Source organism: Chiloscyllium plagiosum, unplaced genomic scaffold (assembly GCF_037043375.1).
Source record: "Chiloscyllium plagiosum isolate Xiang-an unplaced genomic scaffold, Cpla_swu_hap1 HiC_scaffold_2, whole genome shotgun sequence".
Classification (NCBI taxonomy): domain Eukaryota; kingdom Metazoa; phylum Chordata; class Chondrichthyes; order Orectolobiformes; family Hemiscylliidae; genus Chiloscyllium; species Chiloscyllium plagiosum.
Window position 1 is genome coordinate 126,906,063 of NW_028270140.1, and position 17,498 is coordinate 126,923,560.

General features: G+C 42.0%; 1 protein-coding gene across 1 annotated transcript in view; it reads left to right on the plus strand.

Annotated features, from left to right (window-relative positions):
* LOC122557983 (interleukin-31 receptor subunit alpha) overlaps window positions 1-17,498 on the plus strand; it is an 84,680-nt gene that overhangs the window by 7,111 nt on the left and 60,071 nt on the right. Inside the window, exon 3 of the mRNA XM_043706303.2 lies at window positions 3,490-3,607. Within this exon, the coding sequence (XP_043562238.2) occupies window positions 3,490-3,607 (118 nt within the window). The remainder of the gene's footprint in view (window positions 1-3,489; window positions 3,608-17,498) is intronic.

Sequence of the window (17,498 nt, forward strand, 5' to 3'; positions counted from 1 at the left end):
TCCATACACGTACCACCCGCTGCGTGAAAAAGTTGCCCCTTAGGTCCCTTTTATAGCTTTCCCCTCTCACCTTAAATCTATGCCCTCTAGTTTGGTCTCCCTTACCCTGGGAAAAATCCTTGACTATTCAACCTATCCATGCCCCTCATGATTTTATAAACCTCTGTAATGTTACCCCTCAGCTTCCAATGCTCCAGCCTATTCAGCCTGTCCTGATAGCTCAAACCCTCCAATCCTGGCAACATGTTTGTAAATCTTTTCTGAGCCATTTCAAGTTTCACAATGTCTTTCCTACAGCAGGGAGACCAGAAATGAACACAGTGTTCCTAAAGTGTCCATAAAATAATAAAAAAGGAGCGGAAATAAATCATTCACCCCTTCGAGCCTGCTCCACCATTCAATATGATCATGGCTGATCAACCAATCCAGTAGCCTATTCTTATTTCCTCCCCATTTCCTTTGATCCCTTTAGCACTGAGAACTATATCTAATTTTTTCTTAAAAACATTCAGTGTTTTAACCTCATCCATTTTCTGTGGCAGAGAATTGCACAGGCTCACCCCTCTCTGGATGAAGAAATGTCTTCTTATCTCAGTCCCAATCAGCCACCCTATTTCCTGAGACTATGACCACTGGTTCTGGACTCCTGGGTCAACAGATGCACACTTCCTGCATTTACCATATATAGTCCTGTTAGCATTTTATAGGTTTCTCTGCAATCATCCCCCATTCTTCTAAAATCCACTGAATATAGTCCTAACCAATCTAGTTTCTCTTCATACATTAGACTTGCCATCCCAGAAATCCGACTGGTAAACATCCAGTGCACTCCCTCCATAGCCAGAACATCCTTTCTCAGATAAGGAGACCAAAACTGCACACAATACTCCAGGTGTGGTCTCACCAAAACCCTCTAAAATTGCAATGGGACATCCATACTCCTGTACTCAAATAATCCACATCCGTGTTATATTACATGCAACAACCTTTAAGCTTAGAAGCTTAGAGCGGATTGTCCAACAGATTTTATTCTGATAACGTAATTTGCATAATTTAGTGAATTTATTTTATGAAGAATTTACCATTTGAAATTAAATTCAATGAAATCATAGCGTACCAGTTTACTTTGGATTACAACTGAATGCCTTAGTCAAGGTAATTTGAGTACTATTTCTGCATATCCTGTAACCTAAAACCCAGCAGTACTACACTTCTAACATGTAGACAGCAGAGTACTAATGCTAAATGTGTAGCAAAGCATCACTAAGCTCACAAAGAGTTGAGTGGCATTGGTAGTTAGCTCCTTGTGTGTAGAAGAAAGTGAGGACTGCAGATGCTGGAGATCAGAGCTTACAAATGTGTTGCTGGAAACGTGCAGCAGTAGTGAGTAGAGGCTACCTTTTCAATATTATTGCTGTGCATCAAATGCTGTAGCTGATGCAGAACCAATTTTAAACTGAATATATATACTTAAAGAGTATACGGAGAGTGTGGTGTTGTTGACTGCAACTACTGTAGTTCATGTCAGAAAAATGGTTGACCATCTTTTCAAATCCTTTTTCAGTCATTGTGTTGTAAAGTTTTAAGCCAGAGATGTGTGTATTGCTGTCCCTTTACCCCAGGCAGGTTCCCCAGTTTAGCACGATTCCAGGTGAGATACCCCAAATCATGAGATGAACTTGCTCTCTGAATTCGTTCACCCATCACCACAGTTGGTCGCAATGAGCTTAATTTATAGTGTCTTTGATGCCTTTCTCCTTGACCCAGATGAATGTTTGTTTGAAAAGGAAAAGTCTAGCCAGGAATTCTTGAGCTAGCAAAGAATGACTTTATTAATTACTAAATATAAATGCAAGAAGAATTAGTAACACGAAGCGTACACATAGATTAGGAATAAGAGGTGAGCCAAAAAGATATAAGGATCTAAGAATTGTTCAAAAAGGGCATATAGTTCAACATCACAGCTATTTGAATGGAAGTCTGAAACAAAAACTGAAATTGCTGGTGAAACTAAACAGTCTGGCAGCATCTGTGAAGGGAGAAGAACAGAGTTTCAGGTCCATTGACTTCATCAGGACTGCTCGTAGTTAGGAAAGGCTTGTATTTATGCTGAAGCTCAACTGAGGGAAGGGGGGAAGAAGGGTAGAGGTGAGTGGATAGGTGTAGTTGGAGCCAAGTGAGGGAGAGATATGAAAGGGCTGGGTAAACAAGAAGGTTATGGAGAGCAGGCCAGAATATAAGTAAAGCAGAATAAAGATAATGAGAGGGAGACAATAGATGAATTTTGTTCTTTCTTAATTGAGTGTTGTATATATACTATTAGGAAATTTGAACAGAATAAGGTGAAAGATGCACCAGCACACTTTCAGTGGTGAATCTCATTTGTTGGGAGATCATATTGGGAAAGCACAAACAATCCATGATCTGCCAACCATTAAATATGTTTATATCTAGGTAGCCGATACATATTGCCAGTGCTTAATGCTCTGAGTAGGAGGGCTCAAATGGAAAACATAACCTTTATCTAATTCAAGTGAATAAAATGCCAATAGGTATTTTGTTTATTTTTTAAAAATGACTCACTATTGTAATTACTTTATTAAATATAGCATGAAAATCCTTTCGTCACTATGATGCTATATAAAGCATTTGACCCTGAGATGAACTTTGGACCATATACCAATGCCATTGCTAAGGCATTAATTTTCACCTCAGTAATTTTGTCTGATTCTGCCTCACCTTAGCTCATTTATTGCTTAAGTAATCATTAACGCTACTTTGATGTGATTATTCCAATGCACTCATGACCAGCCTCCCACACACTGCCCACCACAACCAAGAGTTCAACTAAAGTGCTGCTGCGCATATCCGAAGTCACGCTAAGTCTTGGTAACCAATCACAACTGTCGTAACTGATCTGCATGGGCTCCTGGTAAAGAAATGCTCCAATTTTTAAAATTCCCAACATTGTTTCCAAATTTCTCCATGGCCTCACCTCACCAGAATAACTGCACACCTCCAATTCTGGCCTGTTCAGTATCCCTGATTTTTAGTTGCACCATCAATTCAACCTGTTTTCAGCTGCCAAGGCCCAGGCTCTAAAATTTCCGTCCTAAATGTTTCTCACTCTCTCTGTTCTGCTTTAAGATATTCTTTAAAATCTATTCCTCTTTAGCTCATCTGTCTTGTATCTCCTTGTGTGGCTCAGTATCAAATTTTGTTTGTTAAACGCCTTGAGATGGTTCACTGCATTAAAGGCAGTAAATAAATACAACTGTTGTTCTTTTAAAGTTTAGCGGGGAGCATTTTAAATGGGCACGCTGAAGCATTTTATAACAGCATCGCTCACTGTGAATTCCTGGTTTGCATATATTCATTGTTTTTGGGAGGTCTGTTCAGCACTCCTTTACAAACTTGAAGAATTGTGTGTAATGAAAATGAATTTCACAGTGCACTGTTAAACAGCATGTGTTTATTCCTGGACATCAGATGGACCACATAACCTGCAATGCTACTACATAAAAGAAATTGAAAATGGCTTGAACTGCACATGGAACCATGGAAAACACCATACAAATACTACCACCTACACACTAAAAATATACAGGTAAATTCATTTGATTTTACCTCAGAAGATACATTTTTATTTTCAATTGAGCTTAGTTATTTTGAGGTGAATTGAGTTACTTTGAGCAAACTAACATATACTTAAGTAGGAAATTTGCAAATGCCGTGAATTTGAAATAAAGTAGTCGCGAGAAATGGCAATGTAAAGTGCATAGTTAGTGTTACATTCTTAAAATGTCTATGTGACAGCCTTCCTGCTGTGTACATTTACAGATCAATGGGAAAAGAAGCAGTACTAGATTTGATTTTGGGGAATGTTCAGTGAAGAGCATTTGGAAAATAGTAATCATTACATTTAGAACAGTTGTGGAAATGGAAGAAGGAAACTCAGATGTGAAAGTATGCAAACCAGAGGATGGTTAATTTCAGTGTGTTGAAAAGTGATCTGGCCTAGGCAGATTGGAAGGTAAACAGCAAAAGTGAGCCCAAAGAGGATGTTTTCAGGTACAGGATAGACACAGGGAGGAAGAAGAATGATACCCCAAAGCCTAAGATCCGGGATGGCTGTATTTATAGAGGTAAATGTGTCATGGAGAAAGAAGGCTTATAATAAGCACCAGATTTATATTTAAAAGGACCAAATACAAAAAATACAGGGTAAGCTGCAAAGGAATAAGAACAACAAAGGGAGTAGAGGGGACTCGACCAACAGAGAGGATTAAGGTGAAACCATAAAACTATTTTAGATATAGTAAAAAGACAGTCAAAGGAAGGGTGCAGTCAATTAGAAACAACAAAGGAGAAATTCCTTTAGGTGGTGTGGTGGGTCAGTGGTTAGCACTGCTGCCTCACAGTGCCCAGAGACTCAGGTTCAATTATACCCTTCGGTGACTGTGGGGAGTTTGCATGTTCTCCCTGTCTCCGTGTGGGTTTCCTCCCATAGTCCAAAGATGTGCAGGTTCTGGGACGATGCTACTCCTTTATGTTGTCCTTGGGTTTTTTTTTCAGAGAGATCGTAAAAGACACAGACTCCAAAAAATTTAAGTTGAAGGGTTTTAGGGCCAATTTGATAATAGCTAACAGATCATGCCTCAGGTAAAAGGCTTTTTAGTTTAAAGAAAACACTTGTACGAAAGGGGAGTGGCCAATTTTCCCAGTGCATTTTTTCTCTGGTTTGGTTTGGTTTTAGCACAGTAGTATTGGTAACGCTGCTGGACTCAAAGAAGCAGGACCATGCTGATCCCTCTCTCTATGTTTGATTTTACCTTTTGTGCAAAGGATGTTTATGAGGATTGTTGCAAGTATTTGGAAAAGCATCATTAAGTTGGGATAATTTGTTGGGTTTTCGGATAGGTTAGATATTCTGTATTCTGTTCTCCTTTGTGTTTCAAGCAGTAATCTTGTAAATAAGTTCTGTCTTGTTTAAAACTAAATGATTTGACCAGCTGCATCGCTCCTGGAATATCTGCATTACACCTGCTTAAAACAACTAGCAAAGTTAGGGTCTGGGCTACTTTTCTGAAATGTTTTGAGAGGGGGTCTGGCCTGGTCCATAACAGTTCTACCAATGCTGCTGTAAATAAGAAGGTTGTGGAGAAATTGGATAAGATAAAATAAATAAATTGATTCAAGGAAAGCTAATGAAAGCAGTGGAAGTGTTCAGCCAGCTCAACATTGGTGGTGGGAGACATTTAGAATCAACAGTCCAGGACAAAATCACTTGGCATTTGGAAACATGTGGATTAATACATGAAAGCCAACCCAGAGTTGTTAACAGCATATTTCTACATGATGACTTAATTGAGGGCTTTGATAAAATAACGGAGCTGATTAGCGGAGGTATTCTGGTTGATGTGTATATGGGCTCTCAGAAGGCATTTAATAGAGCACCACAAAAATATCTTCTTATTAAAACTCTATGAAATGAAAGGCCCACGGTGCTTGTGTGGATAGAAACTTGACTAAGGGAAATGTAACAGGGAGAGGAGCTAACTGTTGTTTCTGAAACTGGAAAGAAATATGTAGTGGTGTTTCCAGAGATCAGTGTTGCAACCTGTCGGAGAAATTTGCCCAATAGGTTGGAGATCACAAAATACAGTTCGAAGTGAAATTGACAAACAGTTTATTGCAAGCGATACCGCTGGAGGAGAGATTGACGAGGCTGACACAGAACTGACAGTCTGCACAGGTAGATCAGATTTCTCCTCCTAGAGCTGAGGATAAGTAACGCTGCACAATGACATTGATTAAGAAATAGGTAACTACAATGTTTCTGGAAATGGAGTAATTTAGTTACAAGGATGCTAATTGGAAAACAGTTTAATCGGATGAATGCCCCATTCCTTCACACATGCAATATCCTGACAGTATCATGGTTCCATTCATCTTCACAGGTAGGTGTTAAACTCTTTTCTAAAGTGGTGAGATGCTTCCATTGCCCTGTTCCTGGAGCATGTCCTTTGCTGGTGACTTTCTGGCTGTCCTGCTCTTTGTGTGGCTTTGGTATTGCTGGGTTGTGAAACTGCCCTTAGAGCTTTGCCATATCTGTGGTGCTCTGTCATGTCCATGGGAGTTTACAGTGTATTCCTTTGTCTGCGTGCTGTCTGATCCAGCTTGTGAGCTGCTCGGGAATTCTGGGTGTTCTGGTACAATTTGGCCAATTTTGCTTTAGTGGGCCTATCGTGGGTTAGCAAATCTTTTCCTACACGACCACTACTCCTTTTTGATGTCAAATGATATGTTAATGGTAGGACAGACTCAAGGAGCTAAGTGGCCTGCCCCAGTTCTTCTGTTTCTGTTTAAGATAATTTGCAAAAAAAATCAGAATCACCACCATCAAAAAGAATTGATCCAGCAAGTCCAAATCATAGAACTACTGAAGTGTTACAACACAGAAGAAGGCTATTCAGCCCATTGTGTCATTGGCTATTCAGATAAGCATTACCTGGTGCCCATCTCCTGCTTTTGCCAGGACTATGGACAATCCACTTACCCTGCACATTATTTCAATCCAAATAAGCATCCAATACCTTCTTGAATTCTTCAATTGAGCATGCCTCCACTACTTTTCCAGTGCATTCCATCCCCTAACTATTCGCTGAGTGAAAACATCTTTGCAACTCACTTTAATCTATGCCCATTGGTCCTTGATGCTTTTAGAAGTAAGAACAACTTCGTCCTATCTACTCTGTCTAGATGTCTCCCTCATTTTGAAAACCATATCTCCTTTCAGCCTTTTGCTTTCCAAGGAGAACTGTGCAAACCTCTTCAATCTATCCTCACAACAGAAATTTCTGATCCCTGAACCATTTTTTGTATACTGCTTCTGTACTCTCTCAATACATTCACATCTTTCCTTACAGTTGTCCACAACTGTACACAAAATGTCAGCTGAGCAAACAAATAGGGAGGTCTTGCTAAAACTACACCAGGACTAATCAAACCATGAAAATAAAACAATGAGCTGTAGACACTCCAGATTTGAAACACACAAAAACAGAAATTGCTGTCAAAACTCAGCAGGTCTGGCAGTATCTTTGGAGGGAAAATGATTCGAGTCCAGTGACCCATTGAAATGTTAACTCTGTTTTCCCACCACAGATGCTACAAGACTTGCTGAGTTTCTCCAGCAATTTCTGTTTTTGTACGTTACCTATCAAACCACATCCGGAATATTGTGAATAGGTTTGGTCCCCTTATCATAGAATTCCTATAGTGTGGAAACAGGCCATTTGACCCAACAAGTCCACACCAACTCTCCAGAGTATCCCAACCAGACCCACTCCCCGATCCTATTAGTCTACATTTCCCCTGACCATCTCTCCTAACCCACACACCCCAGGACACTATGGGCAATTTAGCATGGCCAATTCACCGGACCTGCATATCTTTGGACTGTGGGAGGAAACTAGAGCACCCGGAGGAAACCCATTCAGAGACCGGGAAAACGTGCAAACTCCACACAGGTAGTCGCCCAGAGCTGAAATCGAACCTGGCACCCTGGAGCTGTGAGGCAGCAGTGCTAACCACTGAGCCACTATGCCACCTATCTAAGCAAAAATGTAATAGTATTGGAGGTGGCCTCAAGAAGGATTACTAGGTTAATCCCTGGTGTAAAGACTTTTTCTGATAAGGAAGTGTTGAGCAGATAGGACCTGTACACATTTTAGAAAAATGAGAGGTAAACGTATGAAACCCTTAGGGGTCTTGAAAGGGTAGATGTGGAAAGGTTGTTTTCCCTTGTGGGAGAGTTGAGGACGAGATGGCATAATGTCAGAGTAAAGTGGAGCCCATTTAAGAGTCCAGGAGAAATTCTTTCTCTCATAGAATAGTGAATCTGTGGAATTCTTTACCACAGACGTCTGCCAAGTTTGGGTCATTAAGTATTCAAGGCTGAGATAGACAAGTTTTTAATTGGTAAGAGAATCAAGGGTTATAGGGAAAAGGTAGGAAGGTTGAGTCGAGGATTATCAGATCAGCTGCGATCTCATTGAATGTCAGAGAAGCCTCAATAGGTCGAATTGCCTTCTTCCACTCCTATGCCTTAATGTTTTATGCTCTTTCCTGGAGATTAGCATTTCCGTGGCAAGTGCTATTGCTATGGAAACTGTTGTTGCAGTCTATTTCCATTGCTGGGGAATGGTGGATCCCTGGAGCTGATGGCTGTTCTGTGCTCTGTGTGGGTGATGAGATCACAACTTCCTGATCAGCTACCTGCAACGAAAGATGAACCTTTTGTTGTTGTACATAGATCTCTGCAACTGTGGCGGTATACCTGGTCACTCACATTCACTGCGTATGATGGAGGTGACAATGCTCAACACAAGGTCCCAATTTCCTGCATGAGCTGACTTGTTCAGAATATTGAATGTCTGGTTGGCTTCCCAATGGGAGTGACATGGTAGTTTTATCATTGGGAAATTTGGCTATTGTTCTCTATGATTTTGTCATTTACATTCACTATGACTTCTGACTTCAATAATCGTTTTGCTATTGAAAAAGTATTTTGTGTAGAGTGTGACTGTTCTTGGACCACTTTCCATGCCTTCAGGATGTGTGTTTCTCCATTCAAGGATTGCCTTGCACTAACCTATGCTGGACTTACTTGGTTTCATTACGATCCCCTTGTTGAGTTTCATTGCCACCTCAGCCTTCACAGTTGATTGCGGGTAATGCAGAGATGATGAGTCGTGTTGAATTCCCCAATCTTTTATGGAATGGCTGAATTAGGGCTGGCAAGGGTAGCTCAGTGTTTAGCCTCACAGCACCAGGGACCCAGGTTCGATTCCAGCTTCAGGCGACTGCTCCGGTTTCCTCCCACATTTCAAAGGTTAGCTGAATTGGCAATGCTAAACTGTCCAGAGTGACAGGGCTGTGCATGCTAGCTGGAGTGGCCATGGGAAATGTAGGGTTAGGGGGATGAGGGGGATGCTGTTCAGAGGGTAGCTGAGTACTTGATGGGCTGAATGGTCTCTTTCTGCACTTTAGGGATTCTATGATTCACTCAAGGACAGAGGGCCATTGTTACTCACAATGATTGGAATACAGGACAGACTGAAATGTGTTTTCAGCTATTCTGTAATCTCACTGATCGTCTTTGACAATGGTGGAAGTGACAAGATACAGTTCAATGAAGAATTTGAGGGGCAGGGGTATGCCAGGGAGCAGCACCAGGCAATCATATATGTTGAACCTATTGAAGCTTCAAAACAGAACTACTTATGTGTCAAACAGCACAAGCAGCAAGTGACAGACAATTGCTAAGTGATTCAACAACCAGCGGATCAGATCTCATCTCTGCAATTCTGTCACATCCAGTCATGAATGGTGGTGGGACAATGAAACTACTCACAGCAAGAGGCTCTGCAAATATTCCCAACAGCAATAATGGGGGAGCCCAGCACTTCAGTGCAAAAGATAAGGCAGAAGCATTCTCAACAATCTTCAGTGAGAAGTGCCGAGTACACGATCCATCCAGGCCTCCTTCAGAGGTCACAGCATCAGAGATAACAATCTTCAGTGAATTTGATTCACTTCATGTGATATCAAGAATTGGTTGAAAGCAACGAATACTGGAAAGGTTATGGGCCCTGAAACCATTCAGGCAATAGTACTGAAGGCTTGTGCTCTAAAATCTGCTGCTCCCCCAGCCAAGCTCTTCCAGTAAACTTACAACACAGGCATCCACCCGACAATGAAGAAAATTTCCCAAGTATGTCCTGTATACAAGCAGGACAAATCCAATCCAGCCAACCTTATCAGATTACTCTCAATCATTAATAAAGTGATGTAAGGGGTCATCAACAGTGCTATCAACCATTCCAAGATAGTGGTGGAGTAGGACTCCTCAGCCAGGGCTCATCCACTCCATCCATTTCTCTTTCTTGTTCCTTTTTCTTTCTCTTTTGTGTGTTACTTACCCTTATTTCTTCTTGACGATGTCCTGAACACCCAGTCTCAGCACAGGCTTGGACACCTGGCCTCAGCACAGACCTGGTGTGGCAGCCTCTCGGTGGCCCTGTGTAACAGTCTCGTGGCCCAGTGTGGCAGTCCCTCAGTGGCCTAGTGTAACAGCCTCTCGGTGGCCCTGTGTAACAGTCTCGTAGCCCGGTGCGGCAGTCTCTCGGTGGCCCAGTGTAACAGTCTCCTGGCCCAGCGTGGCAGTCTCTCGGTGGCCCAGTGTAACAGTCTCCTGGCCCAGCGTGGCAGTCTCTCGGTGGCCCAGTGTAACAGTCTCCTAGCCCAGCGTGGCAGTCTCTCGGTGGCCCAATGTAACAGTCTCCTGGCCCGGCGTGGCAGTCTCTCGGTGGCCCAGTGTAACAGTTTCCTAGCCCAGCGTGGCAGTCTCTCGGTGGCCCAGTGTAACAGTCTCCCGGCCCAGTGTGACAGTCTCCTAGCCCAGCGTGGCAGTCTCTCGATGGCCCAGTGTAACAGTCTCGCGGCCCAGTGTAACAGTCTCCTGGCCCGGCGTGGCAGTCTCTCGGTGGCCCAGTGTAACAGTCTCCTAGCCCAGCGTGGCAGTCTCTCGGTGGCCCAGTGTAACAGTCTCCTAGCCCAGCGTGGCAGTCTCTCGGTGGCCCAGTGTAACAGTCTCCTGGCCCGGCGTGGCAGTCTCTCGGTGGCCCAGTATAACAGTCTCCCGGCCCGGCGTGGCAGTCTCTCAGTAGCCCTGTGTAACAGTCTCCCGGCCCAGTGTGACAGTCTCCTGGCCCGGCGTGGCAGTCTCTCAGTAGCACAGTGTGACAGTCTACTGGCCCGGCGTGGCAGTCTCTCGGTGGCCCAGTATTGCAGTCTTCTGGCCAGTGTGGTGTTCCTTTGGTGGCATGGCACAGTGTTCTCTCAATGGCCTGGAATAGCAGTCTTTGGCCCAACACAGCCTAAGCATGGACTTAAGATGGTGCCAGAGTGATGTCTCAGCCTTGTGGTGAAGCCTGGTTCAGTTTGGAGTCAAGGCCCAGTGCAGACAAGAGGCTAGGTGCTGGTATGGACTGGGTTGGAAGGACTGTCATTCAGATCTTCATATTTCTTTATTTTTCCAAATTATACTTATGATACGTAATGCTGGATTTTTTTTTTTGATTAGATTAGATTAGATTAGATTAGATTTAATTTTTAGATTACATTACAGTGTGGAAACAGGCCCTTCGGCCCAACAAGTCCACACCGACCCGCCAAAGCGCAACCCACCCATACCCCTACATTTACCCCTTACCTAACACAACGGGCAATTTAGCATGGCCAATTCACCTGACCTACTGTGTGGAAACAGGCACTTCGGCCCAACTAGTCCACACCGACCCTCCGAAGAGTAACCCACCCAGACCCATTTCCCTCTGACTAATGTACCAAACATTATGGGCAAGTTAGAATGACCAATTCACCTGAACTGCTCATCTTTGGACTGTGGGAGGAAACTGGAGCACCCAGAGGAAACCCACACAGACACAGGGAGAAAGTGCAAACTCCACACAGACAGTTACCCGAGGTTGGAATCAAACCTGGGACCCTGGTGCTGTGAGGCAGCAGTTCATCAAGTTGAAGATAACTCAAATATAAACGTGTACATATATGATTTTCTGAACTCAAGTAGATACCTTAGTTTATCTGGGTGCGTACCTGCTTGAACTCCGAGATTTCCTAGATGAGCTATTTCTTCCAGGTGGAATGCTAGACTTCTTTTCTTTCTTCTTCCCAGAATCTCCATCTCCATCTTTGCTTTCTTCTTTTGCTTTGCTGTCACTTTCTGTTGTCTTTTCTCTTGATGGGGAGCAGTTTTCTTTAATTTTCTAACCTTTCTTCTCTAAACATTTGTATGTAAAAATCTGAACCTCTGTATCTATGTAGCTAAATTGGCGCCGAAAGTGGTGACTTGTAAATTTTTCACTGTATTCATTTAAGTACATGTGACAACAAAGCTAATTCTAATTCTAATTCTATTTACTCAGCAGTTGTCAAGAAACATCTTGCCAAATTTCTCACACTGTTCTCCCACATTTCTCACCCTGGCTCACATCTTTTGGATTTTATGAGATTATGCCAATTTTAACTGCCAAGTTGTTGACTTCCAAAGTACTGTATGTTGACCTGTTGTTTTCCCATTAAATCTGGAATCTTCCACACTGTGTCTTAGCATCCTGAATTCCTTTCTTGGTGAAGGCCACTGTCAGCAGCATGTTAGCAATATACATCTGTTTACCTTACTTGTAGGTCATGTCCAGATGATATTTTTGCAAATTTAGTGGCATAATTTGCAAACACACTACACAAATAGAAACTGTTTGAGGAAGATACTTTGATGTGGCATGTGGTCAGATTTTATTGCTACTTTGTCTCTTTCAAACAGGGGTAATTGTTTAAAATACTCCCAGACAAATACGAGAGCACCTTTTCAGTTTTCCAGGTATTTTCACTGCGACCCTGTTCCCTGTCCGGTCTGTGGCAGTTGTTACTTTCTTGGTCACTCACTTCTTTGTCACCTCTTCTACCTTGTCATTCAGGCTGGTTTTGAGGCAGCTGATGCTAATTTGATCTCATACATGTACCGATTTCCAGATGATATTCCCCAGGAGACATCTAGGACCTGTAATAATGTTTCTGATGGCTTATTGGATCTGTTTGGCAATCAATGTGTTTGTGGCCTGTGAAATGCTGCAAATCTCCTCTGGCATATTTGGAGTTACTGATCTAAGCTTTGATTTGCTTCAACTGAGATGAGTGCATTTTGCTTCATGTCTACTGCCTGGAACGGCAGATCTTCATTCTTCCCTTTGCTTTTGGCTCTCTGTTTAAGTTTTCCTCTTGGGATGAGTATCATTCCATCCCTAAACCTCACCCTTACCTTTGAGGGCCTCATTCATGGATCACCGTCTCGAGCCACTTTTCACAAAGGTGTGAAACACTTCATATTTTGTGAAGCACTGGTGTTTATCTGACACTTGCCAATCAAGTTCTGTTCTCCTACTGCAGTCGTCACTCTGTTTATCACCTTTAGATCTGACATTGCCAGCCTGTTGTCTGATGTGAAGTGATTGTTATAATCATTTGGTGACATCTCTTTGCAAGCTTGCTTTGCTTCTTTCCAGCTAACTTGTGGACAAAGTGATTCACCTTCTTGCATTTGCAGCAATGCTTTCCCTATGCCTGACATAATTTTTTTTTGTGTGATGTCCTCAGCACCATTTGCAGCCTATATCTCTGACCCTGATCATTCTGCTGGCTTTTCTGCAACTATTTATTGCTTTTTCCCAGTCTGTTATTTTCAGTGGCTTGGGATATTTCTCAGCATAAACCTTGTTTATTGTCTCGTTAATATACCACAGTTGATTTTAGACAATCTCAGATCTTTTGTGCATGTTGATAGCTCGCTTGGAAAAAGGTTTCTGCTCTCTCAACAAACTTGCTCTTGCAGCAGGATCCCTTCAGCTTAGGGACAATCATATCAATGATGAGGCCACCTTTCAGTTCTCCTAAATCTCAGGAACCAGGAAGATATATCAGTGCAGTCACGTTCAGATCAATAGTCTCCCCTGAGCTCAGATGTTGAACAAATATCATTGACAGATAATATTAATGTGGGGTTTAAAATGTGTGGATAAGGCTTTCAATGTTTCTGCCGTTGAGCCTTTCTGCTCCTCAGTGAGACCTAGACAGTAACATAGTTTGTAACAACTTTTCGTGAGCACAGATAGCTGGGTTGGAACTCCTACATCCTCAAACTTACTTATTAATTCTGTAACTATTTCATGCTTTTGCTGCTGAGAGTGCACAAAGCCCACAACTCTGTCTTATATCTCCTTTAATTTCCACAGAAGCCCGGAGTGAAAAATGCACAGCTATTTCGATTCACTCAGTAATTTAAAGTTGCAGTCTTTTTTTTATAACTTATTTCTTTAATTAGCTGGCTCTCTTAATAGCTCTGAAAATCCGCACACTTTTAGCTCTGCATCCTGATACCATGTTCCAAATGATATGTGTTTAATAGTTATCACAAATTACACACATAACCACTTCATGCAGATGTAGCGATCACATGACGATGCGCAAGTCACCCAATATTTTGAGGATACAACTGCACTTCTCCAATAAATTATCTTGAACTTCAAAACCACCATGTTTTCCACTGCCGTGCAAGAGAACAAATGAACAAACATTCTCCGTGATACAATGTTCAAGCGTTTAACTGAACTTGGTTTAGTCACAGTGCATATACCTTGTCATCACATGAATCTCTCTCTTTTACTCTCTCTCCTCTGTTCAAACACTTTTTCTTTGCAGGAACTGAGGGCCTGGAGACTGAGATATATGTGGTTTTATGCTCTGAGCTTTTTGTGACAGAGGTACCCACAAGTACTGCAGTGGGCACAAGACAGGATGATGGTTTGTCATGAGCTGACATCCTGAAATATGAAGGCTTCTTTAGGAACTGATAGGGTGAGGCTTTTTTTTTCCCAGCCATGAGGGCTAGCAGACCTGTTGAATAATTGTTCTTGGTAAGCAGGAAAGCCAATCACTAATCAAGGATTGGAAATCACTGAAGTTAATGTGAAAACAATATTAGAATAAATAAAGACACTAAAGTCTAACTAGGGCCTGATAGTCCACTCTCAGGTTTTGAACCAAATAGGTCAGGGAAAATGCAGTAATTTAGCATGAACCTTCTAAACCTCTCTTGATTTAGGAATTGACTTATGGTCTCAGACAGGACTAGGAGCCAGTGAGAACTGCAGATCCTGGAGATCAGAGTTGAGAGTATGATGCTGGAAAAGCACAGCAGGTCAGGCAGCATGTGCGAAGCAGGAAATTCCACATTTCGGGCTGGAGCCCTTCATCAGGAAAGAGCCCTTCCTGATGAAGGGCTCTGGCCCGAAACGTCGATTTTCCTGCTTCTCGGTTGCCACCTGACCCGCTGTGCTTTTCCAGCACACATTCTCAATTCCGAGACAGGACTGTCTATCATGGCCCAAAATCTGGGGTTTAGTCTCTTGGGGTCCTGTCATGCTCTATCAGGGTTTGGACAACTTCACTCACGTCAGCAGACTGGGGGCCCAGGGAACAAGCAGCACCACAGCCTATGGTTTCTGCCCTCACCCTGCCTTCTGAATCGGGAAAGTTGAAAATGTAGCTCCATTGTTTGAGAATGGTGAGATTGAAAAGCCAGGAATTTACATTCCTATTAGTTCAATATCCATTGTGAGGAGGTTACTGGTATTTATAATATAGAACAAAGTGACTGAGCATTTAGAAAAAAAGAATGAACTGATTAGAGAAAACCAACAGGGTTTTGTAAAAGGGTAGGTCATCTACTGTAGATCCAGTTGAAGTTTTGAGAAGGAACTAAAGCAGTAGCAAAACCAAAAATGCCAATTTGTCTGTGGATGAAATCTATATGTACTTCCAAAAAGTACTCTTATAATGTCCACATGTGAGACTCTTAAAAGTAAAACTCATGGAATTGAGAGCACATTGTTGACCTAGTTCAGAGTCTGGTTATACAATAGAACAGAGGGTAGAATAATGTGTGTGTATTCAAATTTGACAAAGTGTTTGATGGTATCTCGCAGTGTTGTGGGCTTGACTTATCACGATATTAAAAATTCAGATATTGCAGTGAAGAACTATACATTAAAATTCGGTAAAGGTAGCATAGTAAATAGTGTAGATGCGAGCAGAAAATTACAAAAAGTGAGAATGAGACATTACATGAACATACAAAAATGTGACAGATGGATTTCACTGGAGTTTAGTGTGAGATCATCCATTTTAGATCAGCAAAGGATGGGACTGAGTATTGTTTAAATGATCAAAAGCTAGGAAGAATGGAGATCCAAAAAGTTTCAGAGTACATTTATCTAGATCAGAAAAATAAAATGCGCACGTACAATAACTAGGCAAAAGGGTAATGTAAGCATTTGTCTCTATAGAGCCAGAATATTAAGAGGAGAGTTTTGCTGCAGCTATAGAAAACCCTGATTATTCCACATCTAAAGTAAGGCTTGCTGTTTTAGCTGCTGCATCTTAGAAAGGACAGATTTAAAAATCACACAACACCAGTTAATAGTCCAACAGGTTTATTTGGAAGCACCAGCTTTCAGAGTACTGCTCGTTCATCAGGTAGCTACTTGGGCAGGATCATAGGACACAGAATTTATAGCAAAAAAAATAATGTCATACACTGATGGTATATATTGAACAAACCTAGATTGCTGTTAAGTCTTACAGCAATCTAGTTTTATTCAATAAATTCCATCAGTTGTATGACACTGTGATCTTTTGCTATAAATTTTGTGTCCTATGATCCTGCCCCAATAGCTACCTGATGAAGGAGCAGCACTCCGAAAGCTAGTGCTTCCAAATAAACCTGTTGGACTATAACCTGGTGTTGTGTGACTTTTAACTTTGTCCACCCCAGTCCAACACCGGCACCACTGCATAAAGGGCATATTAGCCTTCGAAAGGAATTCAACATAGATTCACCAGTAAGTTACCAGGTTTTCAAAGGGTTAAATTATGTGGTGGAGTTTCATAAGGTCAGGTTCTACGGCCTGCAGTGTAGGAGGGGATTTTATATAGGCTTTCAGGATTTTGAGAAGAATTGATAAAGTCAACTTTTTCACACAGAGGGTGGTAAGTGTATGGAATGAGCTGCCAGAGGAAGTGGTGGAGGTTAGTACAATTGCAACATTTAAAAGGCATCTGGATGAGTATATGAATAGGAAGGGTTTGGAGGGACATGGGCCGGGTGCTGGCAGGTAGGACTAGATTAGGTCGGAATACCTGGTCGGCATGGACGAATTGGACTGAAGGGCCTGTTTCCGTGCTTTACATCTCTATGACTCTAGTAGGACTCTAAACATTTTCTGCCGATGAAGGAGTTTATGAGCATGAATTCATAACTTTAAAATCAGAACTAATTTATTGAAGAGAAAAATGAAGAAACATGATTTCACACAAAGAGTAGTAGAATGATTAAACTATCACCCACAATCTATCTCAGCCACAGATAAATGAGTGCTTTTCTGGCTGGCAGTCAGTGACTAGTGGTGTGCCTCAGGGATCAGTGTTGGAACCGCAATTATTCACAATTTACATAAATGATTTGGAGTTGGGGACCACGTGTAGTGTATCAAAGTTTGTGGATGACACTAAGATGAGTGATAGAGTAAGGTGTACAGAGAACTCTGATAGTTTGCAGAGAGATATAGATAGTTTAAATGAGTGGGCAAAGGTCTGGCAGATGGAGTACAACATTAATAAATGTCAAATCATCCATTTTGTTGGGAATAACCATAAAGATTTGCAGCATGCCACTGTGCAGAGGGCCCTGGGTGTCCTTTGCATGAATCACAGATGTTTAGATTGTAGGTGCAGCAGGTAATAAAGAAGGCAAATGGAATTTTGTCCTTTATTACTAGAGCGATGGGGTTTAAAAGCAG